The sequence below is a fragment of the Mustelus asterias genome, chromosome 27, assembly GCF_964213995.1.
Source record: "Mustelus asterias chromosome 27, sMusAst1.hap1.1, whole genome shotgun sequence".
NCBI lineage: Eukaryota > Metazoa > Chordata > Chondrichthyes > Carcharhiniformes > Triakidae > Mustelus > Mustelus asterias.
In genome coordinates this window covers 18881127-18906764 of record NC_135827.1, presented here as the reverse complement: position 1 = coordinate 18906764, position 25638 = coordinate 18881127, and the positions used below count along the sequence as shown (strand labels likewise).

Below are 25638 nucleotides of genomic sequence, written 5' to 3'. Positions count from 1 at the left end.
CTGTAGGATCTATTACGCCCATTTGAAAAGGTAAATTGGGCCTTTATTCAAAAGACAGCACCTCCAGAAAATGTAGCATTCCGTTTTTACTGCCCATTCAGGCTACACATTCACATCCTGGAGTGAGACTTGGACCCATAATCTCTGACTTATTGGTGCTATTAGTGAGCCAAGGTTGGCAAGATGGGAGAAGTAGAAGGTAAGTAATTGGGTACTAAATCACGCTTACTTAATAAATCATGAAATAAGATCAAGTTCTATTCAGTCCAAGGAACAGAACAGCAAGTTCCTTCATACTGGTAATATATTGTAAATGGCCTTTTAAAAAACATTATGTTAAAAGCATTGAGGATTAGATCGGCAGCTTAAAGCTACTTGACAATGATCTTTCCTTACTCTGCATTATTTCTGGAAAGTGTCCAATAAATATCTGAGCCACTGCTGGTTAATAATTAATAATGTACCATATTTATCATTGAATACATATTGCCTCAATGGAATCATTTATTTACTTATTTGTTTCAGAATGGGAACACGTTACAGCATGCCCAGTCTTGCATTGCTGTTGGTAGTTAACTGAATGTTGCAATTATCATCCGATGGACATTGAACAGTCGTTTCAGAATCGTGTTAGAGTTTTGCTGTGGTGATGATCATGTTTATTACAGTGTTGTACGGAGGTAAGTGTAAGAATCCTTTCAACAGTTAAAATAGCTGCCTCACTCTCTGAATCAGTATCTTTTGTTTTAACTGCAGAATCCTATTGTAGAATCTGCATTGTATGTGGTAATAGATATTCTAGAGAAATCTAGAGTTTGTTCCCCAAAAACACTGCTAAAGCTAGATACATCAGAAATTTCTGAGCTTAATGGATTTTTGTTGGTAAACATATGAAGGGATATAGAACCAAGGCGAGTAATGGAGTTATGATGCAGATCAACTGTGATCAAGCTCTTAGGGCTGAATAGCCTACTCCATTACCTAGGATCTGCGATGGCTGGTATTCTCCAGACCAGGAAGATTCCAGCTCTTCCTCTGTGTTGAGCTAATGGATCTCATTCTGGGTAGGAGATAGAGCTTTACAATTGACTCCAGCACCTCTTTGAACCAGTCAGAGTTTAATTCCCGAATACTAACCTCTGAACCTGTGCCCATCTCAATGTCCAGCTTTGTGGCTACCATTGATCTAAGTATTTTGTCCTGTCTGGCTATATGTATGAGGAATGAATGGTCAGTTGGTCCAGATAATCGAGGGACTAAACTCCAGCATGCGTTAGCACAATCAGGAAATGTGGGAGAAGATATTGGGGGAGAAGTCAAATATTTGAAATATTGATTAGTCAAGAAGTTAAATATTTTTTTTTTATTCGTGTCACAAGTAGGCTTACATTAACATTGCAATGAAGTTCCTGGGAAAATCCCCTAGTCGCCACACTCTGGTGGCTGTTCGCGTACACTGAGGGAGAATTTAGCATGACTAGGGCACCTAACCAGCACGTCTTTTGGACTATGGGAGGAAACCAGGGCACCCAGAGGGAACCCACGCAGACACGGGGAGAACGTGCAGACTCCACACAGACAGTGACCCAAGCTGGGAATCGAACCCGAATCCCTGGCGCTGTGAGGCAGCAGTGCTAACCACTGCGCCACCGTGCAATATCCATTTGTATTCAATGGCACATAACTGTAAGAATTCTTCTGTGGCTTTTAATGTGTGTTTTTTTAACCAAGTGTGTGTTCACTGCAGATAATGAATGTGCTCTCTTCAATTCATTCTGTAAGACCCAGATTTTGCTGGACTGCATCAAACGTAACTGTCACTATGAGACTGAAGGTAAGAGGAACTGGAGGTAAGAGTTCACTAATGTCCTTTAGGGAAGGAAATCTGCCGTCCTTACCTGGTCTGACTGACATGTGATTCCAGAGTCACAGCAATGTGGTTGATTCTCAACTACCCTCCAATGGGCAATAAATGATGGCTAGCCAGCGACACCCATGCCCCACAAATGAATACAAAAAAACTATAACTGCAACTGTTCACATCCCTCATGTTACCAAAGAGAAAGTCCCTAGTTATCGCTAGACTCTATTTGTAATGAGTATATCATACTTATACTCACACTGCCTTCTGACCCTCAATGCAACTCTAATATTGATGCACATCCGCCAGATGTCACCTGGCAAACTTACTAAATTGATTATGAGTATTCAGACATTTCACAGTGAGCGCACCATTTTAAAACATTTCAAAACTGGTTTGGGATCCATTTTGCATGATTTCCATACCAAATTAAAGGATAGACATCAACAAATAATTGGTGAAGGTTTGTGTCAATAACTTTCTTCATGGTGAACTCTCGATCACAGCCATGTATTCAAGGAAGGGCAGAGATCAAGTATTTTTCCACAGGGAACTAAAATAAGGAGGCTCAGAAGGATAATCTCTCTCTATTTTGTTTACCACCTACCAAGATACTGTTCCACTCCTGTTGGGGCCGTCCTCGTGTGTGCGGAGCCTAGCTATCGGTCCCTGCTCTCACCCACCTGACGAAGGAACAGCCTGTTCCGAAAGCTAATGGCTTTTGCTACCAAACAAACCTGTTGGACTTTAACCTGGTGTTGTTAGACTTCTTACTGTGTTTACCCCAGTCCAAAGCCGGCATCTCCACATCATGACTGTGTTCACTCCTGTTCCACCAGAGGCCCAAACATCCTAGACCACTTCTACACAATATCAAATATACCTACCACTCTATCACCCGCCCACACTTTGGCAAATCAGACCACAAGGCTGTGCTCCTGCTCCCGGCTTACAAGCAAAAACTGAAACAGGAGAATCCGTCAAAGAAATTTGTGCAATGTTGGTCCAAGGAATTGGATGATCTCCTACAGGACTGCTTCAAGTCAGTAATCTGGTCAGTATTTCAAAACTCTGCGACCAGCCTGAAGGAGTTCCCCAGACAGTAACTGATTTACTGAGTAAATGTGTAGAAGACAGGGTGCCAAAGAAGCAAATCCACATGTTTCCCAACCGGAAACAATGGATGAACAGGAATATCCACTGCTTGCTGAAGTCTAGATCGAAGGCATTCAAGTCAGGTGACCCTGTCCTATACATGAAAGCCAGATATGATCGAAGGAGATCCATCAAAGATGCCAAAAGACAGTACCAGACCAAGCTAGAATCCCAGGCGAGCCACACAGACCCCCGCCGACTATAAAGTTTATTTATTTATTGGTCACAAGTAGGCTTACATTAAGACTGCAATGAAGTTACTGTGAAAATTCGCTAGTCGCCACACTCCGGTGCCTGTTCGGGTATACTGAGGGAGAATTCAGCACGGCTAATTCACCTAACCTGCACATCTTTGGACTGTGGGAGGAAACCGCAGCATAGAACATAGAACAGTACAGCACAGAATAGGACCTTCGGCCCACGATGTTGTGCCGAGCTTTATCTGAAACCAAGATCAAGCTATCCCACTCCCTATCATCCTGGTGTGCTCCATGTGCCTATCCAATAACTGCTTAAATATTCCTAAAGTGTTTGACTCCACTATCACTGCAGGCAGTCCATTCCACACCCCAACCACTCTCTGCGTAAAGAACCTACCTCTGATATCCTTCCTATATCTCCCACCATGAACCCTATAGTTATGCCCCCTTGTAATAGCTCCATCCACCCGAGGAAATAGTCTTTGAACGTTCACTCTGTCTATCCCCTTCATCATTTTATAAACCTCTATTAAGTCTCCCCTCAATCTCCTCCGCTCCAGAGAGAACAGCCCTAGCTCCCTCAACCTTTCCTCATAAGACCTACCCTCCAAACCAGGCAGCATCCTGGTAAATCTCCTCTGCATTCTTTCCAGCGCTTCCACATCCTTCTTATAGTGAGGTGACCAGAACTGCACACAATATTCCAAATGTGGTCTCACCAAGGTCCTGTACAGTTGCAGCATAACCCCACGGCTCTTAAACTCCAACCCCCTGTTAATAAAAGCTAACACACTATAGGCCTTCTTCACAGCTCTATCCACTTGAGTGGCAATCTTTAGAGATCTGTGGATATGGACCCCAAGATCTCTCTGTTCCTCCACAGTCTTCAGAACCCTACCTTTGACCCTGTAATCCACATTTAAAGTAGTCCTACCAAAATGAATCACCTCACATTTATCAGGGTTAAACTCCATTTGCCATTTTTCAGCCCAGCTTTGCATCCTATCTATGTCTCTTTGCAGCCTACAACAGCCCTCCACCTCATCCACTACTCCACCAATCTTGGTGTCATCAGCAAATTTACTGATCCACCCTTCAGCCCCCTCCTCTAAGTCATTAATAAAAATCACAAAGAGCAGAGGACCAAGCACTGATCCCTGTTGCACTCCGCTAGCAACCTGCCTCCAGTCCGAAAATTTTCCATCCACCACCACCCTCTGTCTTCGATCAGACAGCCAGTTACCTATCCAATCGGCCAACGTTCCCTCTATCCCACACCTCCTCACTTTCATCATAAGCCGACCATGGGGGACCTTATCAAACGCCTTACTAAAATCCATGTATATGACATCAACTGCCCTACCTTCATCAACACACTTAGTTACCTCCTCAGAAAATTCAATCAAATTTGTGAGGCACGACTTGCCCTTCACGGATCCGTGCTGACTATCTCGGATTAATCCGCATCTTTCTAAATGGTCGTAAATCCCATCCCTAAGGACCTTTTCCATCAATTTACCAACCACCGAAGTAAGACTAACCGGTCTATAATTACCAGGGTCATTTCTATTCCCTTTCTTAAACAGAGGAACAACATTCTTAAACATTCTTAAACAGAGTAACAGCATCCGGGGGAAACCCACGCAGACGTGGGGAGAATGTGCAAACTCCACACAGACAGTGACCCAAGGCCGGAATTGAATACTGTGAGGCAGCAGTGCTAACCACTGTGCCTCCATGCCACCCTCATCCTGAGGTGCATATCCGAGTGCCCTTATATGGCAAGGTCTGCAAAATATAACAGGCTACAAGATGAAGGCATATAAAATTGGCGGCTCCAACACACGCCTCCCTGATGAGCTCAATGCATTCTATGCCCATTTTGAGCAAGAGGTCAGCGAGAGCACGCCTTCCACACCAGAAGCCTCGGACGAACCTCAAAGGTCAACCCAGGGAAAGGACTGGCCCGGATGGGGTACCCTGATGAGCATTCAGATCCTGCACGGATCAGCTGGCGGGGGTATTCGCAGACATCTTCAACCTCTCTTTACAACAATCCGAGGTCCCTATCTGCTTCAAGAAGACAACCATCATCCCGGAACCAAAGAAAAGCCAGGCAGCGTGACTCAATGACTATCGTCCGGTGGCTCTGACATCCATCATTATGAAGTGCTTCGAAAGGTTAGTCATGGCACGAATCAAATCCAGCCTCCCAAATTGCCTGGATCCACTGCAGTTCACCTACTGTCTCAACAGGTCCACAGCAGACACCATCTCCCTGGCCCTGCACTCAACCTTGGAACACCTAGATAACAAAGACACCTATTTATCGACTACAGCTCAGCCTTCAACACCATTATTCCTACGAAACTCATCTCCAAACTCCATGGCCTGGGGCTCTGCTCCTCCCTCTGGAACTGGATCCTGAACTTCCTAACTCTCAGACCACAATCAGTAAAGATAGGCAACAACACATCCTCAACACCGGTGCCCTATTCTGTCCTCAGCCTCTTGCTATATTCCTTATACACCTATAACTGTGTGGCCAAATTCCCCTCCAACTTGATTTTTAAGTTTGCTGATGATATCACCGTAGTGGGTCTGAGGACACATACGAACCGACTCAAGAACAGCTTCTTCCATGCTGCCATCAGACTTTTGAATGGACTTACCTCGCATTAAGTTGATCTTTCTCTACACCCTGGCTATGACTGTAACACTACATTCTGCACTCTCTCCTTTTCTTCCCTATATACGATATGCTTTGTCTGTATAACAATACTTTTCACCTGTATACTAATACAGGTCATGATGTGGAAATGCCGTGGCGGTCACGGGCATTCAGCCTCTGATCTTCGGGTAAGCGTTCTCCAAGGCAGCCTTCACGACATTCGACGGCGCAGAGTCGCTGAGCAGAAACTGATAGCCAAGTTCCGCACACATGAGGACGGCCTAAACCGGGATGTTGGGTTTATGTCACATTATCAGTAACCCCCACAGTTTGCCTGCTGGACTTGCAGAATCTCACTGGCTGTCCTGTCTGGAGACAATACACATCTCTTTAACCTGTGCTTAATGCTCCCTCCACTCACATTGTCTGTATCTTTAAGACCTGATTGGCTGAAGAGATTCGCATTCTAATCAGTATTCTGTAACTTGATTTTGTGTCTCTCTGCCCTGTTTGAGAGCAGATTTCCACTCCATCTGACGAAGGAGTAGCGCTCCAAAAGCTAATGGCGTTTGCTACCAAATAAACCTGTTGGACTTTAACCTGGTGTTGTTAGACACCTTACTGTACTAATACAGGTGACAATAATAAATCAAATCCAAATCCTAGAATCTGGATTCAGCAGAGACCCAGAAGTAAAGTTTGTGACCACATTCTTTACCAAGGATCACAGGGAAATTCAGATAGTAGGAAAGGAGGAAAGAAATATATGGCTGTAAAGATCCAGTCAAAACAGAAGTTCAAGATTTCTAACCCTCCTTTTAAATGCATTATTTTACCTGTTTTCAACATAATTGTGAAAGTCTTTTTGAGTGAGCAAGAGCCTACAATGTAAAAAAGTTGGTAAGAACACTCAGTGAAGTTTGTAGTGCGATGAGAAATAATAATTTCCTCAGGATTTTTCCCACTTGATTAACTTTGGTGGAAGAGCCACCACAGCCCTGTGAAAATGGCATCAGTTGAGGTTATTATGGGTGGCACGGTGGCACAGTGGTTAGCACTGTTGCCTCACAATACCAGGGACCCAGGTTTGATTGCAACCTTGGGTGACTATTGTGGAGTTTGTTCGTTCTCCCCATGTCAGCATGGGTTTCCTTCGGGTGCTCCGGTTTCCTCCCACAGTCCAAAGGTGTGCAGGTTAGGTAGATTGGCCATGCAGAATTGCCCCTTAGTGTCCCATGGTTTATAAAGGTTAGGGGGATTAGCAGGATAAATACATGGGGTTATGGGGTAAGCCTGGACATGAGTTGGTGCAGACACAATGGGCCAAATGGCCTCCTTCTGTAGGGATTCTATCATTATAAACTTCCTTTCTCCCAGTGTATTGATGGACATCTCCATCACAGAGATGATGTTTCCATTTGTAAGGAAATCCAAGACCAGGAGTCATCAATGCAAGATAGTCATTGATAAACCCAACGAGAATTCAGGAAAACCACCTTGACCCAAAGAGTGATTAGAACATAAAACATTACTGACACGTGGAGTAGCTAATGCAGAGAGGAAATTAGATAGGAACATGAGGAAGAAATGGATAGGAGGATACTCTGGTGACCTTTGACCCTGAAGCAAGGCAGTGAGGAACGTTTGTAGTTCCTTGTAGTAAAAAGGATTAAATAACGCAGCAATATGAGACTTTTGAGATATGGTTAATTCTAGTTATTTGCAAAGAGCTACAAGGAATCTGGAAAAAGTTGCAGGGCGAAGCTGATATGAACCTTTCCCAGTATTTCCTTTTGCACTGACATAGTTCTGATGTTTCTGCACTTAAGCCGAGGTTGACCTAGCAGACAACAGCGGACAAGCGAAGAATCTACCAGAAAACCAACATTGCTACGCCTCTGACATCCTGATTGAACGAGAGGTTTATATTCTTCTTGGTGTGAACAGTAAGTAAATTCCTCTAAAGAAATAAACCAGCTAACTACATGTGGACCAATCAGCCCAGGAAGATGAGCTGCTCAAGACCAGAATGAAAGGTAAAGCTATGCATTGAATGAAAGGATTCTATATTACTGTGTGATTGGTACAGAGTGGCACATTGGAACACCTGTATAAGATTTTGATGATAGAATCATAAATCATAGTATATATAGTGCAGAAGGAGGCCATTTGGCCCATCGAGCTGCACCGACAAAATTCCCACCCAGGTCCTATCCCTGTAACCGCACATATTTCCCCTCCTAATCCCCCTGACACTCGGGGGCAATTTATCATGGCCAATCAACCTAACCCGCACATCTTTTCGGGGGATTTGTAAATGGTGGACGAATGTTTATGTACTTTTAATTTAGCCACTTTTAGAATGGTCTGTTTGATTTTCTGGGTGGGACTTTATGGCCTCGCTCATCCCGAAACCATAAAATCCCACCCGAGGTCAATGGACCTTTCCATTGTCCGGCCCTCGCCCGCTCTGATTCCTGCGGCGGGTGGGGTGGTAAAATTCCAGTCTGTGTTAGATAATTAACAGTCAAGTTAATTGGAAAACAGGAAAGCAATTGTTAGTGAGAAGATATACCTGATGAATTTATGATCCCAATGGCGCCTTGAAGTCTGAATTCAAGGAGTTTTCTGCTCTGAAGGAATAGTCAACAGCATTGAACTGAGGATGACAACTTGGCCCCTAAATTCCTGGGATTGGTAATCACTGCAGATTGCCATTCCATAGCAACTTGCTTCAGCTTGAAATCCAAATCACCCGTCTCGCCTGACCTTCCTGACTCAGGTCAGGTGAGACTGAAACAACAAAGCAGCTCTGTTCCAACAGCGAAGTGTAAAAGGAGAGTGGCGAAGAAGGACACGCCCCCTCTTTACGACACTCGCTGCCATAAAGCAGGTGAATTTTAAAGGGACAGTTGAAAGGGAGGTAAGTTTCAAAAGTGAGTGAATGTAGAGCTTCAGACATTGACGAAGGGAGTGGGGTTGTGTAGGGCTGTGTCAGCCGGCGGGGAGCAGAGCTGCTGGGTTGAGCCTGGGGGAGGTTGGGTGTGGGGAGGATGGTGGTGGCGTAGACCAGGGGAGGGGCCTGGAGGGTCCTCTGGGGAGTCATGATGGTGATGCAATGGGGAGTCCCCAAGGAGCTCAAGGTATGCCATGTAAGGTACAATCTGGATCGTTAAAATAGTTACTCTGAAGTTAGAAATGTGTTTTCCTTCTAATACTTGCAGAGTAAATATGAGTGTAAAACTGAATTCAATTAAAAAATATCTGGAATTATGTATCTTCTAATGACCATGAAACCATTATCGATTGTTGGAAAAACCCATCTAGTTCACTAATGCCCCTTAGAGAAGGAAATCTGCCATCCTTATCTTGTCTGACCCACAGCAATGTGAGGGTTGCCTCTCAACTGCCCTCTGAGGTACAAGGGCAATTAGGGATGGGCAATAAATGCTGACCCAGACAGCGACACCCATGTCTTACAAATGAATAGAAAAAAAACTGGCAGAACCATCCGAAGTTAGGATTTAAATTTGTTTTGTCTGATGATCCAGCACATTTGTCCAGGGGAAATTAGTCCTTCTGGACAATTGCCAGGTAAATCCTTACATGGAACATCCATAAGAGATTCGCCAGCACATCTTTGGAGGTAACCCCCAAATGTGACGCTGGGAAGCCAGGAAGTTATCGCCCCTTATGTTTAAACAAACCATGCATTGCTTCAATTGATCTGTACCAATTGGAAACCCTTATTCTCTGATATTACAATGGGAAGTTGTCTTAGCTGTTGATTTCAATAGCTTTAGTGTGGGCTTGGGTTAAAATATGTTGACTGGAGAATGTGATTTATGACTGGTACCAAACAGAAATGTATTATTTGTTTGTGATGGAACTGGGGTCTGAGGAAGTAAGTGACAGAGTTTACAACCCATAAAGCAGAGAGTGCAAAGGTAGGGTGACACAAGATGACTTGCACCCTGTGGAAGAGGTGAATTTGGACCATTCCCAGAAAAGGAAGTGCTGAATCATGAGTAGTTAGTGAGGGATGAAAATTGGAGAATTAGTATCACTGTCGGCACGGTTTTACCATTGTATCAATGGTATACTTCTTCTGATGTGGAGATGCTGGCGTTGGACTGGAGTAAACACAGTAAGAGTTTTAACAACACCAGGTTAAAGTCCAACAGGTTTATTTGGTAGCAAATGCCATTAGCTTTCGGAGCGCTGCTCCTTCGTCAGATGGAGTGAAAGAATTTCCACTCCATCTGACGAAGGAGCAGTGCTCCGAAAGCTAATGGCATTTGCTACCAAATAAACCTGTTGGACTTTAACCTGGTGTTGTTAAAACTCTTACTATACTTCTTCTGAGACATAGTTCACCATTACTCCTGAGACAGAAGGAAACAGACATCAGCTGTTCTGTCAGTATTCAAGGAATCCTACATCTATCCTTGAGGATAAGTGTATCCAGGCTGTCTTCACTGCTTCTTGTTAAGTATATTTACATTTTACTTAAATTTTGCTTAATTCACAAAATTTATAGGTCAAGGACCCTAGTTTTCAAAACTAAAAATTTGGACCTTAAATGTTTAATTGGATGTGTTTTTGTTACGTGGCCCTTTTTTTATTCATTTGTGGGACATGGGTGTCGCTGGCCAGCATTTATTGCCCATCCCTGGTTGGCCTTGAGAAGATGGTGGGGAGCCACCTTCTGAATCGCTGCAGTCCACATGCTATGGGTTGACCCCACAATGCCGTTAGGGAGGGAATTCCAGGATTTTGACCCAGCCACTGCAAAGGAACAGCGATTTATTTCCAAATCAGGACGGTGAGTGGCTTGGAGGGGAACTTGCAGGTGGTGGTGTTATCATGTATCTGCTTCCCTTGTCCTTCTAGATGGAAGTGGTTGTGGTTTGGAAGGTGCTGTCTAAGGATCTTTGGTGAATTGCTGCAGTGTATCTTGTCGATAATAGACACTGCTTCTACTGAGCATCGGTGGTGGAGCGAGTGGATGTTTGTATTTGTGGTGCCAATCTAGCAGGCTATTTTGTCCTGAATGGTGTCAAACTTCTGCTGTTGGAGCTGTACCCATCCAGGCAAGTGGGGACTATTCCATCACACTCCTGACTCATGCCTTGTAGATGCTGGACAGGCTTTGGGAGGCAGGAGGTGAATTACTCGCCGCAGTATTCCTAGCCTCTGACCTGCTCTTGTAGCCATTGTGTTTATGTAGTGAGTCCAGTTGAGTTTCTGGTCAATGGTAACCCCAAGGATGTTGACAGTGGGGGATTCAGTGATGGTAACACCATTGAATGTCAAGGCACGGTGGTTAGATTGTCTCTTATTGGTGATGGTCATTGCTGGCATGTGTGTGGTGCGAATGTTACTTGCCACTTGTCAGCCCAAGCCTTCTGGTGTCATAAAGAGATTTCAGACTTTGTTAGAAATAAAAGGTATTTATTGATAAAGAGAAACCAGGTAAAAGGGTTTGCAGCCCCAAGCTGCCTTGTAGCAGCAACCCTCCGCTCCTCCAGTCCTTGTATGCTTACTACATGGCTTTCAGGTGAATCCTACCCGAGAGAGGACTCCACCTTCTGGGGTGATAACTCACTCTCTGTTCCCATTGGTCCCTCACATCAGGTGACCCTCTTCTGCTGTGCTGTCTTAAAGAGACAGACACCACAATCACTACAACTCAATACCTCAACCCTCAAACTTTACATCGGCAATTGCTGAGCTAGACCATTCAATTCTCCAACAGCAGGAGGAGGAAAGCAGTGAGGTAAGAAAGCAGCAGCAGTTGGAATCCAAAGGGTTTAAGAATCACAATTATTTAGGTTTGTGTCTTGGAAAAGTGTATTTTTTTTTACAGTGTTTCTGTATCTTCTAGGACCAGCCTGTGCCTCAACACCTGTTTATATACCATTACTGAACAATGATAACATCGTCAATTTCAAATTCCTCCGTGAGTCAAAAATTGCCAACAGTTTTTTATTCTTTCCATGGGAATTAAGAAAGCAATTCTCCTTATCAACATGTACAATGAAAATGAATACTTCAAGCATATCGTAGTAATATATTTTGCAGCTAGTGTGTACACAATGCCATGCAGTTACAACTAAAGTAGCATGCCAGTTAGAGAACCTATTCAAAAGCAGCAGCATATTAATCAGGTAGCCGAATGCGAGTTTTAGAATATTTTTTCATGCAGTGGTAATCCTTACAGCGCTGAGCTCCTGGTATCTCCTCTGCTGCAGAGAAACCCTGACTGCTTTTTCGGGGTGGCGGCTCACTGGTTAGCACAGCGCCAGGGGCCGATTCCTGGCTTGGGTCACAGTTTATGCGGAATCTGCACGTTCTCTCAGTCTCTACATGAGTTTCCTCCAGGTGTTCCGCTTTCCCCCCACAGTGTGAAGACATGTTGGTTAGGTGCATTGGCCGTGCTAAATTCTCCCTCAGTGTACCGACCAGGGGATTTTCACAGTAACTTCATTGTGGTGTTAATGTAAGCCTACATGTGACACTAATAAATAAATCTGTACATACAAATCGTCCACTTGCTGAAAATTACTCAGATACTAACAAAAACATCTTGTAATTAAAAGTGAAAATACCTATGGGACTATTTTTGTTTGAGGTTGGAAAGTTTTCAAGGCGTGGCTAATTAAATCCAAGGATGTGCAGGCTCGGTGGATTGGTTATGCGAAATTGCCCCTTGGTGTTCCAAGACATGTAGGTTAGGGGAGCAAATAGATGGAGTTATGGGGATAGGGCCTGGGTAAGAATCTCTGTCCCAAGAGTCGATGCAGACATAAAGGGTCGAATGGCCTCATTCTGCACTGTGTAGATTCTATGATTCCACGGTTCACAAGAAGAAATAAAATGAAGGATTATTAACTGGGGTGAGCAGTTACCTCTCCAGCACGTCCTGGAATGTCTGGTTTCAGAATCATCTGCCAACTTCTTACAGTGACAGGAAAATGTTACAAATAATGTGTAATCATAACTGCTAAAAACAACATCCTTTTCGCAATTTCATCGCTCACAATTTAGAATCAGTTTGTGGATATGCATAAAAATGGCTGCAAATATATTAGATATATCGTGACAGGGGAAGGTATTTAAAATAAATATTTGTACAAAGCAGTTGCATTTATTTAATGCCTTTTATAGCCTCAGGTTGTTTCTTACAGGAAGTAATTCGTTTTGATGTGTAGTCACTTGTGTTCCTGATGGTTGGGAGAATAAAGTAGCCAGTTTGGGCACAGTATGATCCCAGGTATAAGAATGATCAGAATTTTTTGGTAAGATTGGCTGAGTGATAAATGTTAAATAGGAATGAGCTGCACAGAAACAGGCCATTTGACCCTTTGCCGAATCTCTGAAAGTGGCTTCCTATTAACCCCCACTTCCCAAAACCCTGCAAATTTTTTCTTTTTTAAGTAGACATCAAATTCCCTTCTGAAAGTTGCTATTGAATCTACCTCCTCAATGCATTCCAGATCAGAACTGAGTAAATGGAATTTTAAATCTGTCTTTGTTGGTTAGGGACCCTCCTTCCATTGGAATCAGTTTCCCCCTATCTACCTTAGGACTAGAGTTTTCCTCCATTGGAGGTGGCGTTCCATCAGCCGCTGGTGAGAGCTTCCAGCCCCACCAAAGTCTATGCCACTTTGCATGGGTCGTCTGCCTTGGGCAGGTTCGGAAGATCCCAACAACACACAGGGCTGGAAAATCACATCTTATTAAATCTCCCTATAACTATCTCTGTTCTAAGGATCAATCTGAAAGTATCTAGCCACCTGCAGCTCCAAAATCGCTGATGATTCTTATTTTTCCATCATGGCCTCCAATCAATTTGACTTCTCCAACAAATGATTTGCAAAGTGTACCTTGTTTGAAAAGGCTAAATTTCTTTCATTTTTAGTTAGCTTTTGTGCTTGTTGGGTCTGTGTTTCACCGTTGTATTGGAATGCTAATTAGTCTTATAATGAAAAAGTACAATTAAAGGCAGCTTGGGAGAAAGGGGTTCAAGTCTCTCTTTGCTTCCTTTATCCTGAAGCTAAGCTTGGAGCTCGTCTGGACCTTCTAGGTCAGTCTCAAGGAAAAGCAAAAACGATGCGCAAAAAGTCTCCATCACCATCTCCCTCTCGCTCATCCACCGCAGATGGTAAGAAATCATATTTACTGCAATAGCTTCAGTTCCAACTAGTACACACATAAAATGCATTCCAATAGCATCTTCATTTCAGCACTATTGGTTAATTTGGGATGTTCCCCAATACGCTGCCGCCATCTTCATTTTGCCACGGTTGCTGATAATGCTCAATGTTTTTTAAAAAGTCACTCACCTCTCCCACCACCCTCCACAAACCTCCTGCACTGCTCTAACACAAACACCTCACTCCTCCCAGTGAAAGTTCAGCAGAAGGAAGCAGGATGTAATAACTTACTAACTCAAGTTGAAAGAGTTAGTATGGTAAGAGAATTTTTGGACTGGTTGGGTTCAAGGTTCTTTAATGTAAAAAAAAAATTACATGTTTTCTGATTGGAGAATCATTTTGTTTAAAAGTTTATCACTTAGTATCACAAGTTGGCTTACATTAACACTGCAATGAAGTTACTGTGAAAATCCCCGAGTCGCCACACTCCGGTGCCTGTTCGGGTACATTGAGGGAGAAGTTAGCATGGCCAATGCATCTAACCAGCACATCTTTCGGACTGTGGGAGGAAATCCGCACAGTGACACAAGCCGTGAATCAATCCCTGGCACTGTGAGGCAGCAGTGCTAACCACTGTGCCACCATGCTGCACATTTTCATCCAACACATTGTTTTTAAGAACAGAGATAGCTGATTTGTGTCCAATGATTACACTGTGGCGATGATCTTTAAATAACTAAGAACTCAATCAACAATAGTTTAATTGATCATGTACCTCTGGCTGTTTGGGATCCTTGGAACAGACTTCTGCCTGGATCACAACAACAGCCACTTTTCAAAAAGGTCATTTATTGGCTGTTAGATGCTGTGAGGGCCTGAGAATATGAAAGAGGCTAAGTAAGCACAAGCTCTATCTTGAACTCCTTGCAGTCTGAAAAAGGGTAAATCAATCACTCACCAACATCTCCTTCACGTTAAGCATAAAGAGGCTTGTGCCTTTCTGTTCACCTTCCCAACCAGGGAAATAGTGCATTTGATAAAAGGCCCTGATATTGCCTTTTATGAAACCCTGTTTATGACCTCAATAGTGCCCAAACTGAAGTTTCACTACTGTTGCAAAGTTGGAAGCATTCTGCAAAACAAGGTCCCACAAACAGCAATAAATATCAGTCAGTTCACTGACAGAACTCCTGTGCCTTGCTATCTTTTATGTCCAATTGACTGACTGGATAAGGTTAAGATACTAAACTGAGGCCCAAAGATATTTCCTTCAGTACTGCACTGATTTGTGAATCTCATTTGTGTGTTTAAATTCTAAAGTGGAGTTTAAACACAAAACTGAGTGCTATCTCTGCGTCAAGACTTGCAATTAATTTCTTTGCCTTTTAGGCACCAAATTGGGGTATTTAGAATTATACCCAAGTACAGCAAGAAGTCCGAGCTTTCAGAACGCTGCTCCGACATCAGGTGAGTGTCCACTCACCTGATGAAGGAGCAGCGCTCCGAAAGCTCGTGATTCCAAACAAACCTGTTGCTGTGAGACTTCTTACTATGCCCACCCCAGTCCAACGCCAGCATTTCCACATTAAAGCCAAGTAGAGATTGATTTGTTTTAATCCCTATTGTTTTTTTTGTAGCTTTATGGTCATAAACATGATGCTTATTTCCTGCAAAGAGGTAATACTTTTTCCCCCATATTTTGTTTTGTCAGGTAAACAGAGTATTTCACCCCAAGGGAGAGGTAAAAATACCCCAACACCTCGATCAGGGAAGCACGCTCAAGGCACTTAACAGTGATGTTGGCATTCCATTATTTATCGTCATCAATATTTATTAAAACTATTGTTTATAAACAAAACTAATTTTCTAGTCACAAAATTTGTGAAACTTCCAATTGGTCCACAAGGCAAGAAATGGAAATCAATAAAGCAAGTAATAGTGCAGCAGGTATTACCCTGCTGATGAGTTAAGGTCACTAAAATAGTTTAAATGTTTGTACAATGTTGCCCACAGGGTAATGTTTTGAACCTTCTTATTAGTCGTTCCTCTTTGCCTCAGATTTATTATAGAGTGCTTTGTTTTCACCATAATCCTACGCTGTGCAGAGTATAAAATTGTGAAGTAAAGGCACAATAGAATGTATTAAAAGCTTTTCATTTTCTATCGATTCGATTCAATAATTAGATTTAATTAATAAGGTGCAAGTTAGATGAAAGGCCACATATAATTATTTGATTAGAAATTCATTTGTGCAAACTGTAAAGGACTGGGATATAATTATATGGATGTGGATTTCTTTCTTACACTAGACCTGAAGCGGAGTTGGGTATCCAGCAACTATGTGGTGTGTTTAAACTGGAATCTCTCCAATTGTAAAATACCAAAATTACTGTTCTCCAACTTTAGAATTTTCTCTTCACCAGACTTTGCTTCTATATACCTAACACAGTTTTAACAATAACTGGTACAGCAAAGCTTGTCTTGCTGTGTCTATTTGCTGCAGCTGGCAAGACCTCATCTTCCCCAGTCCTGTCGGCACATGTGAGATCTTCAATCCAGTGGTGAAGGATGTTGCATATAGAATTGCAAGATGACTTTCAATAGTACATGTTTCTGTCCCACCAACCTGTAACAGTCACATTTTTCTATTAATATTTGAATTATTCAATAATTCTCAAGACTATCATGACTTAGTTACGTGTATTGCAGTAATAAGATTTCTCTGTTAGCAGATAAAGACACAACAGTTGGTTCAGAAAGATACAATCACATATTTCAAGATAAATTCTGGCAAAAAATTATTTTTTGAAATGTTTTTTTCATGGGATATGGGCATTGCCAGCACTTGTTGCCCATCAGATATTGGCCATTTCAGAGGGCAGTTGAGAACATTGCTATGGGTCTAGAGTAAGAATGCAGATTTCTGTCCCTGAAGGTCATTAGTAAACCAGACAGGTTTTTACAACAATAGTTTCATGGCCACCAGCTGCTGCAGTGGATTTTGAACCCACTAGGTCACTGACTTTCCCTACTGTCTCTCCAGTAGGGAAAGTCCCACAAAAGACATTCAAGTTCTGAAAAAAAAACAATTCTACTTCTGTTTCATGCACTAATTAAGTAAAAATCTGTCCCCAGAATGCTAAGTAAAATTCAACACCAACAACTTATGGGATATAAGCTGGAATAGCTTTTTTAAATATTTGTTCATGAGATGTGGGCGTCGTTGGCCAGCATTTATTGCCCATCCCTAATTACCCTTCAGCTGAGGGCATTTAAGAGTGAACCACATTACTGTGGGTCTGGAGTCACATGTAGGCCAGACCAGGTAAGGATGGTAGATTGCTTTACCTAAAGGACATGAGTGAGTTTTTCCAACAATTGTTTCATGGTCAAGAGTAGATTCTTAATTCCAGATATTTTTTATTGAATTCAAGTTCCACCATCTGCAATGGTGGGTCTCTGGATTACTAGTCCACGACACCACTGCCTCCCCTACCCAGTCCCCAAGATCCATCCCCCGATGAATCCATTTCAGCTTGTGGAAGGAGCAAACTCTGGGTGAGGATATATCTGGAGTTATGAAATTTGACAAATGGGGCCACCTCGCCCCTTACACTCTCAGGAAACTTACTTCCTGAATATCACAAGGCAACAGGTATGGCATCTGCACTGGCTGGGAAACTGGTGATACCTCTATTTGTTTCCTGCAAAGTTCTAAACTGCTGGGAGAGCCTCAGGAAAATGTACTTCTGAGTGAATAAACTAGATTGAGGGGTGAAGTCAGAGGAATTTTACCTGTTGAGTTGAACAAAAGTAAAAGGATTTGCAAAATGACGATTTCTATTCACAATCAGTCTCTGTGGTAGGCCACAATCTACTGCAATTTCTTCCTTTTAGAAGGCACAATTTGGAAGGAAGAATCATTTCGTGAGGAAAAAATGGGCAATGTTCACAAAATCTCCCCTTATAAAAGCAATGAAAAAATCATTCAAGAAAGAACTGTCATTTTAGGATCAAATAATTTTTTTTGCTGCTTTACTTGAAGTACTTAACAGTGGCATGGGGCGATGTGAGTACAGCTAGGTCAATTCACAGATTTCCAATTGAAGAGGTTGTGTAAATTGCAAGCTGTGTATTTGATGAAAAATCTCTGGTTTCGGGCTTTTGCTATACCTTCATCTATCATTTGCACTGAAGAAGTTAAAAATTGAGAACCAGTTTTAGGAAAACTTACTTCCAGGGTATCTGCGGATGAAGAATTTACGGGTTTCATCATACACAAAAATTAAAATTGCGAAAGGTGCGACCACAAACCAGTACTGAACCCTGTAAAGAATAAAAATATTGATTAGAATTTATACCATGTAACATAACCATACACAATAATGAATCACAAACCAGGGGTGGGATTTGCTGGCCTTCCCGCAGCATGTTGGGATTTCCCATTAACTCCATCAGGAAAACCACGGCTGGTGAGCACTCTCAGGTGAAAACTGCCTCGCCATGCCCACAACCACACAGGGTGCTTCAATAACAAAATGACGATTACTACTTTATTTACGTTTATTAACAGGGGGTTTGAGTTTAAGAGCCATGGGGTTATGCTGCAACTGTACAGGACCTTGGTGAGACCACATTTGGAATATTGTGTGCTGTTCTGGTCACCTCACTATAAGAAGGATGTGGAAGCATTGGAAAGAGTGCAGAGGAGATTTACCAGGATGCTGCCTGGTTTGGAGGGTAGGTCTTATGAGGAAAGGTTGAGGGAGCTAGGGCTTTTCTCTTTAGAGCGGAGGAGGATGAGGAAGGATGTCCGAGGAAGGTTCTTTACTCAGAGAGTGGTTGGGGTGTGGAATAGACTGCCTGCTTTGATAGTGGAGTTGGACACTTTAGGAACTTTCAAGCGGTTATTGGATAGGCACATGGAGTACACCAGAATGATAGGGAGTGGGATAGCTTGATCTTGGTTTCGGACAAAGATTGGCACAACATCGAGGGCCAAAGGGTCCTTTTCTGTGCTGTGTTCTATATTCACGATAGGCCTCTGTGGTATCTCATGGCTCGTTAGGCTGCAATCTAAAGAAATTGCTCCAAGCCCCCTGGATTGGCCATTATCCCAGGTCTCCACTAGTGAAGACCAATACTAATTCTTGCAGGGCTCGCGCGCGCCTGAGGGTCGAAAGATCCCGGGAGCTGGGAGAATTTGGCATCAAGTGGACTCGGCATATTTAAACGTGTTAACCGGCCTCGCAGTCTTTCTGGGCGCGATCCAGTTCGCACCATTAGAAAGGGACTGGGATGATTGCAAACCGTTCAGCGCCGAGTGCGAAACCCGTTTTTAGGCTCGGACACTACTTTCCAGGATTGGCGTGGCGAGGCTGGAAAATCGCCCCCCTTGTCTTCTGGGTCGTTCTGTGCCTCATGGTAAGTTTCAAGTTTATTTCTGTCCTTTGTACAATAGTTTTAGATAAATTTGCTGTGCACCATTTGTAACTCAATGGATAGAACTGCAGCCAGGCACTAAGTGCCAGGTCTTCATATACAACTGCAGGTCACCATATGACTGCAAACAGGACAATATTTCAAATTTTATGCAGCTTCTAGCTAATTCTAATTTCACTGATTACTGAGCTGAGAGATCCCTACTTTATAAAGATTTGATAATGGTCTAATTGGGTCACACTCAGCACCAAGATTTGGTTGAATGCCTTTCATATTGTAATGCTTCATAAAGGCTGAGAGTTTCCTTTTTAAACAGCTTTTGAGCTGCGGATCTGGGACTTCCAGCCTTGTTGCTTTAACAAAAATCTATCAATTTCGGCTTTGAAATTTCTAATGCTAGGGGAGACATTTTTCAATTTTCACTCCCATTTAACACAAAATAAACCAAAGAATTACCAATTGCGTTTTGGAGTTGGAACAGTTATTAGAACTTTTTCATTTACAGTCATTAGCTGAGAACTTCCTTTATTAATTTTTGAATTGCAATATTATTCTCCAGCTGGTCATATTCCTGTCACATTAATTTGAAATATTTTGGCAGAATTTTACTGTCCCGCCCGCCATGGAAATGGGAGCGGGTGAGGGGGAGGGACCATGGAGAGCTCTGCTGATCTTGGGCGGGTTTTTCCAGTTTGGGGGTGAGCAAAGCCAGGAGAATCCTGCCCTTTAAGTCTGATTCAGTGTTACTGGTACACGTAAAGATATCGCACCTGAGCAATGCAATAGAAAGCATAGTTCAAAACAAGAATACTCACTCTGATTCTGCAATGTTTAAAGAAAATAAATACTGGCTCAGAAGCATTCTGTGTTTTAAAAGTGTCTGGTACATAAAGGGTCAATGTGGGACTGAGTACAGTACCGGCCACACACTGATGTAAAGAGAGCCTGGGTCAGTCTGGGGATGGACACAGTTGGGTTAAGACCTAAAATGGGGTCAGCTCCATACTTGTATATTCTTCTGTAAATATGCACATTGTTATGAGTTGTCAATAAAGGCTTGCTGTTAGGCGCGGGACAATGGCTAGTATTACTTCCTCACAGCTGCAGGGACCTGGGTTCAATTCCGGCCTTGGGTAAATGTGGGGAATTTGAACATTCTCCCCTTATCTGTGTGGGATTCTGTCGGGTGCTCCGGTTTCCCCCCACAGTCCAAAGATGTGCAGGTTAGATGGAATAACCATGGTAAAATGTGTGGGGTTACGGGGATAGGGCCAGGGGGCAAGGGTGCCTGGGTAAGACCAAAGAACAATACAGCACAGGAACAGGCCCTTCGGCCCTCCAAGCCTGCACCGCTCATGTGCCCACTAGACCATTCTTTTGTATCCCTCTATTCCCAGTCTGTTCATGACTAATTTCATCTAGATAAGTCTTAAACGACCCCAGCGTGTCCGCCTCAATCACCTTGCTTGGCAGTGCATTCCAGGTCCCCACCACCCACTGTGTAAAATACGTCCCCCTGACATCTGTGTTGAACCTTGCCCCCCTCACCTTGAACCTTGTGTTCGTCACCTCCGACCTGGGAAAAAGCTTCCCACTGTTCACTCTATCTATGCCCTTCATAATTTTATACACCTCTATTAGGTCGCCCCTCATCCTCCGTCTTTCCAGGGAGAACAACCCCAGTTTACCCAATCTCTCCTCATAGCTAAGACCCTCCATACCAGACAACACCCTGGTAAACCTTTTCTGTACTGATATTCTGTCAGAGAGTCAGTGCAGACTCTACTTCTGCACTGTAAGGATTCTATGAATGTATTCAATGACTGGAAGCTGTGATGTCCAAAGCAGGATTCTTCACTCAGTATTCTAGCAAACAACATTAGTGTGAATTCCTCACCTGAGAGGGGTGAAGTGAAGACTGTTTTGCATCCCAGGGCTGTAACAAAGCAGAAGAGCGATACCAACTTGAGAGAGGAGACCTATCCAGAGCACTTTATTTCTAGAAAACAAACAAAAAGTTACTGGTTCAGACACTTCCAAAAAATCTTACTACCCCCCCAGTCAGCTCTCCAGTTCCATTCCGTGTGTTCATGTTGTCATCCCCTTTTGTGCTGTCACTCAGAGCTCACAAATGCCTCTCCCATGGTCAAAGGCAGGAAAAGAATATCCCCATAATTAATTTAGAAGTAAATTCTGTGCAGGCACCAGAAAACTGTAGCATCCCTTTCAGTGTTTGACCTAAAACTTAGGGGGCAATTTCACCATTTTTTGTGCTGCGTGGACTTGAAACTGGGAGAGTTTCAGATCTGTCTTTTGGGCATGTTTTTAGGCTCCCCCATATGCACTCTGCCTGCACAATTCTGAGCGAGCCTGTGGGCGGGACTTAACACGCCCAAAGGTCTGCGCATGTGCAGGCCTCTGATACTGCACATGCGCATTAGCAGGGGTCTGACAGGCAAAGAGAAAGCTGTCAGGCCTCTGCTAGTGCAGGCAGCCTGAAGCAGCTCCCCACTCCCCCCCCACCACAGGGGCCTGCGGCCCAGACTGATCATGGACTCACCACCGATTGCTGCAGAGTGGGCAGCGGGCACCCTCTCCCACATTTGCTCCGCCCCTCCCCATTAGCTCCGCCTGGGCATTGCCCAGGTGCCAATGCCAGTCTGGCACTGCCTAAGCAGTACCCACCTTGCCCTCAGCCTTCCCAGGGGGGCCTCAATGGCCTCCGGTTCCACCGGCGAGGCCATAATGACATGTAAATACTTCTTTACATAAATTTCAATACATTAACCTGCCTCTCGCTCATTTCCAGTAAGAGGCTGACCGTGCTGGAAAACCGGCGCTAATCGCTTTACTTACGACGACGTCACTTTACGACCTCGTCGTGCCCGAAAACAAGCACAACGTGATGGTAAAATCACCCCCTTAGAATTATAGAATACCCTACAGTGCAGAAGGTGGTCATTTGGCCCATTGAACCTGCACCAACAACAATCCCTATCCCCCATAACCCCACAAATTTACCCTGCTAATCCCACTGACATTTAACATGGCCAATCCGCCTAACCTGCACACCTTTGGACTGTGGGAAGAAACCGGAGGAAACCCACACGGACAGTCACCCAAGTCCAGAACTGAACCTGGGACCCTGGTGCTGTGAGGCAGCAGTGCTAACCACTGTGCCACCGTGCTGCCCTTTAACCTTTGTGAAATAAAATTAAGGGTGAGATTTTGCAACCTTGCCCGCCCCAAAACCGGAAATGTCCACCCGAGGTCAACGAGCCTTTGCATGGTCTGCCCACCCACCAACCCACCCCACCGTCCGCTACGATTCCCATGGTGGGTGAGACAGGAAAATTCCCCCGTAAAAGTTTAGCAATTGGGGTTTGCTTTTAAAGTGCAATATCACTCCATAAAGTCAGCAGTATAAGCTTAAGTGACCTACCCAAATATACCCTGCTGGAAAATGGAGTTGCGTCTGGTTTTACGAATGATCAAGTCTGCAAGTTGTTCAATGACAATTCCAACAAAGAAAGCCGTGTAGCAGGTCCACTCCATATACCGTCTCTGTTGATACGTCTGCCAATGAGAGATTTGAACTTTTACAGGTGTGTCTCCGGCCGAAGCTTACCTGGGAAGGAGCGGTTTCCCCAGAGGATCGTCCCCACGCTGACCTGGCCGGGGCCATAGGTTAACAAGGTGAAAACCAAAAGAAAATAAGTGCCGGAAATACTCAGCAGGTTAGCAGCATCCGTAAAGCGCGAAACAAGAGTAGGCATTTCAAACGGCCCTTTCACTAGCGATCAGAAACGGTGAGTTGAAGGGATGGGTGGATGTAAGAAACGAGCCAGGGTGAAACGAACAGATCATTGTAAGGGTTAGGGAGCTGGAGGAAACCACAGAGATACGGAGGCCGTGAAAGTATTTAAATACAAGAGCCCAGCTGCACTATTTTGTGCCCACCCCCAAAATCAGTGCAACTGGAACAAAAGATTGTGGAATTTTAAGAACAAATTGTGTTTAGCATAACTCGAATTACTTTGGGATAGTTTTAAAAATGTCATACTAGGAGCAGACACAACCCCCACAGTAAATCAAAATCACCATTAGGGACCTCCATTAATTGCACTCATCCAACGAGGTGCCAAAACTTCAACTGGACTCCTAAGCACAAGGAGACTAATAGTATCACAGAATTGTTGCGATGCAGAAGACAGCCATTTGGCCCGTCAAGTCTGCATCAGCAACATTTTTAAAGTTTTGAATGAAATTTAGGCAACTGACCAAGGTTCCGCAACCTAACTGGAGAATAGTTTCATGTATTTTTTAAGTGCCACTTTCAGTTATTTTAAATTGGGATACTTTCGGGTGCTGGATTGACACTGTGATTTAACTTGCTTATTTTGCAACTGACCCATTTTCAGCCAAGTCTTAAAGTACCAACCTTAAATATATCAAGGATTGTTTTTTCAAAAAGATCAATTTTAACCGCACCCCACTATTTCACCGGTTCATAGAAGATTTTGCATTTGTCAATGAAGTTTGAGCAGAAACTTGGAGTCGGGGGGGAATAAAACATTTTCGAGAATGGGTATAATTTACAGTGGAATCCCCAATTATGTTCAAAATAGGAATTCTGTTCCCGGCATTGCAAAGCATTAAGTTGGGAGCATTGAGAGACAGGAATCCAATAGCTCTGATCAAATAGGATACCAAAGTTGCATACATAGAAAGATAGAAAATGGGAGCACAGGAGTAGGACCATTCGGCCCTTTGAGCCTGCTCTGCCATTCAACATGATCGTAGCTGATTCTCTATCTCAATACCGCGCTCTGCGCCTCGACACCTTAAGAGTCTAGAAATGTATCTATTTCCTTCTTAAATATATTCAGCGATTTGGCCTCCATAGTCTTCTGTGGTAGAGAATTCCACACGTTCGCCACCCTCCGAGTGAAAAGGTTTCTCCTCATCTCAGTCCTAAATGCTCCACCCAGTATCCTGAGACTGTGGCCCCTCGTTTGAGACCCTCCAGCCAGAGGAAACAACAGCCGGAATTTTACCAGCACGCCCGCTCCGATTCCGGGGCGAGCGAGGCTCGCAAAACGGCATTCTCCGTTGGCCTCGGGCGGGATCTTGCGGGCAAGGGAGTAACATTCCGGCAAACATCTTTGCATCCGGTCTATCCAGCCCGGTCAGGATTCTATGTAATGCAATAAGATTCCCCCATCATTCTTTCAAATTCCAGTTAATACAGGCCCAGTTGACCCAATCTCTCCTCCAATGACAATCCTGCCATCCCAGAAATCAGACTAGTTTAACCATTGATAGTGGCCAGATTCGGGATGAAATTTGGTTTGGGGGATTTTCCCAAAACTTTTTTTGGAGAAAAGTGCAGCTCACCGAAGACTGAATGTTGAAAAAACTGTTCATTCTATAGTCAGTAGAGAGGTCAGAAAAGGTAGAGCTAAGCGTTATCAGTGCACATGAAGCTAATCTCAACACACAATCAACAAAAATGGCCTCAGATTATTATAAACATCTAAAATTATCTATGTTTGTCTTCAGAACAGTGACTACTGTAATTTATTAGTCATAAAATGCTTTGAGATGTCCTGAGGTGATGGTAACATGCTCTATAATTATAAGTTCTCTAAAGATAATGCCTTGATAATGACTCATGGAACAATATTCCTACCCATTCTTGCCCATAGCTGTCTTCAACATCATTATTAGTGGCATCCTCCCAAGCTAAACGTATACCAAGAAGCCTTGAAGGAAGCCAGCCTTGGTCTGCTAAGACAGCGAAATAACAAAGAAATCCTCCAACTGACTGTGTCACACCTGTAAGAATCAGAGAAGCAGTCAGATTTCCGCATGAATCTACATATAACTGAAGATGGACATGCAAAAACAGATACCCAAATAAAGGCATAAATATGCAAAATGGGTTTAAAACTTTACTTTCTTTAGGCGCAATCTTAACAGCTGTTCACTCTATGTCGCTGCTGCAGCAAGGTTGGAGAATTTGACACTCAGCCAAATCTCTGTTCACTGCAGCTGGATGGGAAAATCCCACCGGCACGAACAATGGTGACATTCCAACCTTTCTTTTTTCAAAAAAAATGTAGAACTTTTCTCATTTCTTTCAGATAC

The 25638-nt window shown here is 43.5% G+C and overlaps 2 protein-coding genes across 4 annotated transcripts in view; one reads left to right on the top strand and one right to left on the bottom strand.

Moving 5' to 3' along the window:
- The first annotated feature begins 560 nt into the window (after window positions 1–560).
- On the top strand, window positions 561–25334 carry LOC144479861 (uncharacterized protein CXorf65 homolog). 3 transcript variants are annotated; one of them, XM_078198868.1, is made up of 8 exons: window positions 561–680; window positions 1748–1834; window positions 7717–7833; window positions 11775–11849; window positions 13947–14054; window positions 19409–19470; window positions 23094–23225; window positions 25197–25334. In XM_078198868.1, exons 1-7 carry the CDS (start codon window positions 650–652, stop codon window positions 23178–23180), a joined length of 567 nt encoding a protein of 188 aa, XP_078054994.1. In that variant the 5' UTR covers window positions 561–649; the 3' UTR covers window positions 23181–23225; window positions 25197–25334. The 3 variants fall into 3 exon arrangements, with proteins under 3 accessions (XP_078054994.1, XP_078054997.1, XP_078054998.1); XM_078198871.1 differs by lacking the exons at window positions 19409–19470; window positions 23094–23225; window positions 25197–25334 and adding an exon at window positions 15758–16164; XM_078198872.1 differs by lacking the exons at window positions 13947–14054; window positions 19409–19470; window positions 23094–23225; window positions 25197–25334 and adding an exon at window positions 15758–16312.
- Window positions 16644–25638, bottom strand: part of LOC144479860 (potassium-transporting ATPase alpha chain 2-like) — a 36813-nt gene continuing 27818 nt past the window's right edge. Inside the window, exons 16-20 of the mRNA XM_078198867.1 lie at window positions 25181–25326; window positions 22931–23064; window positions 21386–21487; window positions 18281–18372; window positions 16644–16672 (exon numbers count right to left, since the gene is read on the bottom strand). Of these exons, the coding sequence (XP_078054993.1) occupies window positions 16644–16672; window positions 18281–18372; window positions 21386–21487; window positions 22931–23064; window positions 25181–25326 (503 nt within the window). The remainder of the gene's footprint in view (window positions 16673–18280; window positions 18373–21385; window positions 21488–22930; window positions 23065–25180; window positions 25327–25638) is intronic.

What these genes read in the sequence shown, in the direction of transcription:
- LOC144479861 (XM_078198868.1), top strand. Translation starts at nt 650, where the DNA reads ATGATCATGTTTATTACAGTGTTGTACGGAG. An exon ending in TATTACAGTGTTGTACGGAG is followed by an intron (nt 681 to 1,747) that starts GTAAGTGTAAGA and finishes TGTTCACTGCAG; the next exon opens with ATAATGAATGTGCTCTCTTC. An exon ending in GGGTCGTTCTGTGCCTCATG is followed by an intron (nt 19,471 to 23,093) that starts GTAAGTTTCAAG and finishes GAACTTTTACAG; the next exon opens with GTGTGTCTCCGGCCGAAGCT.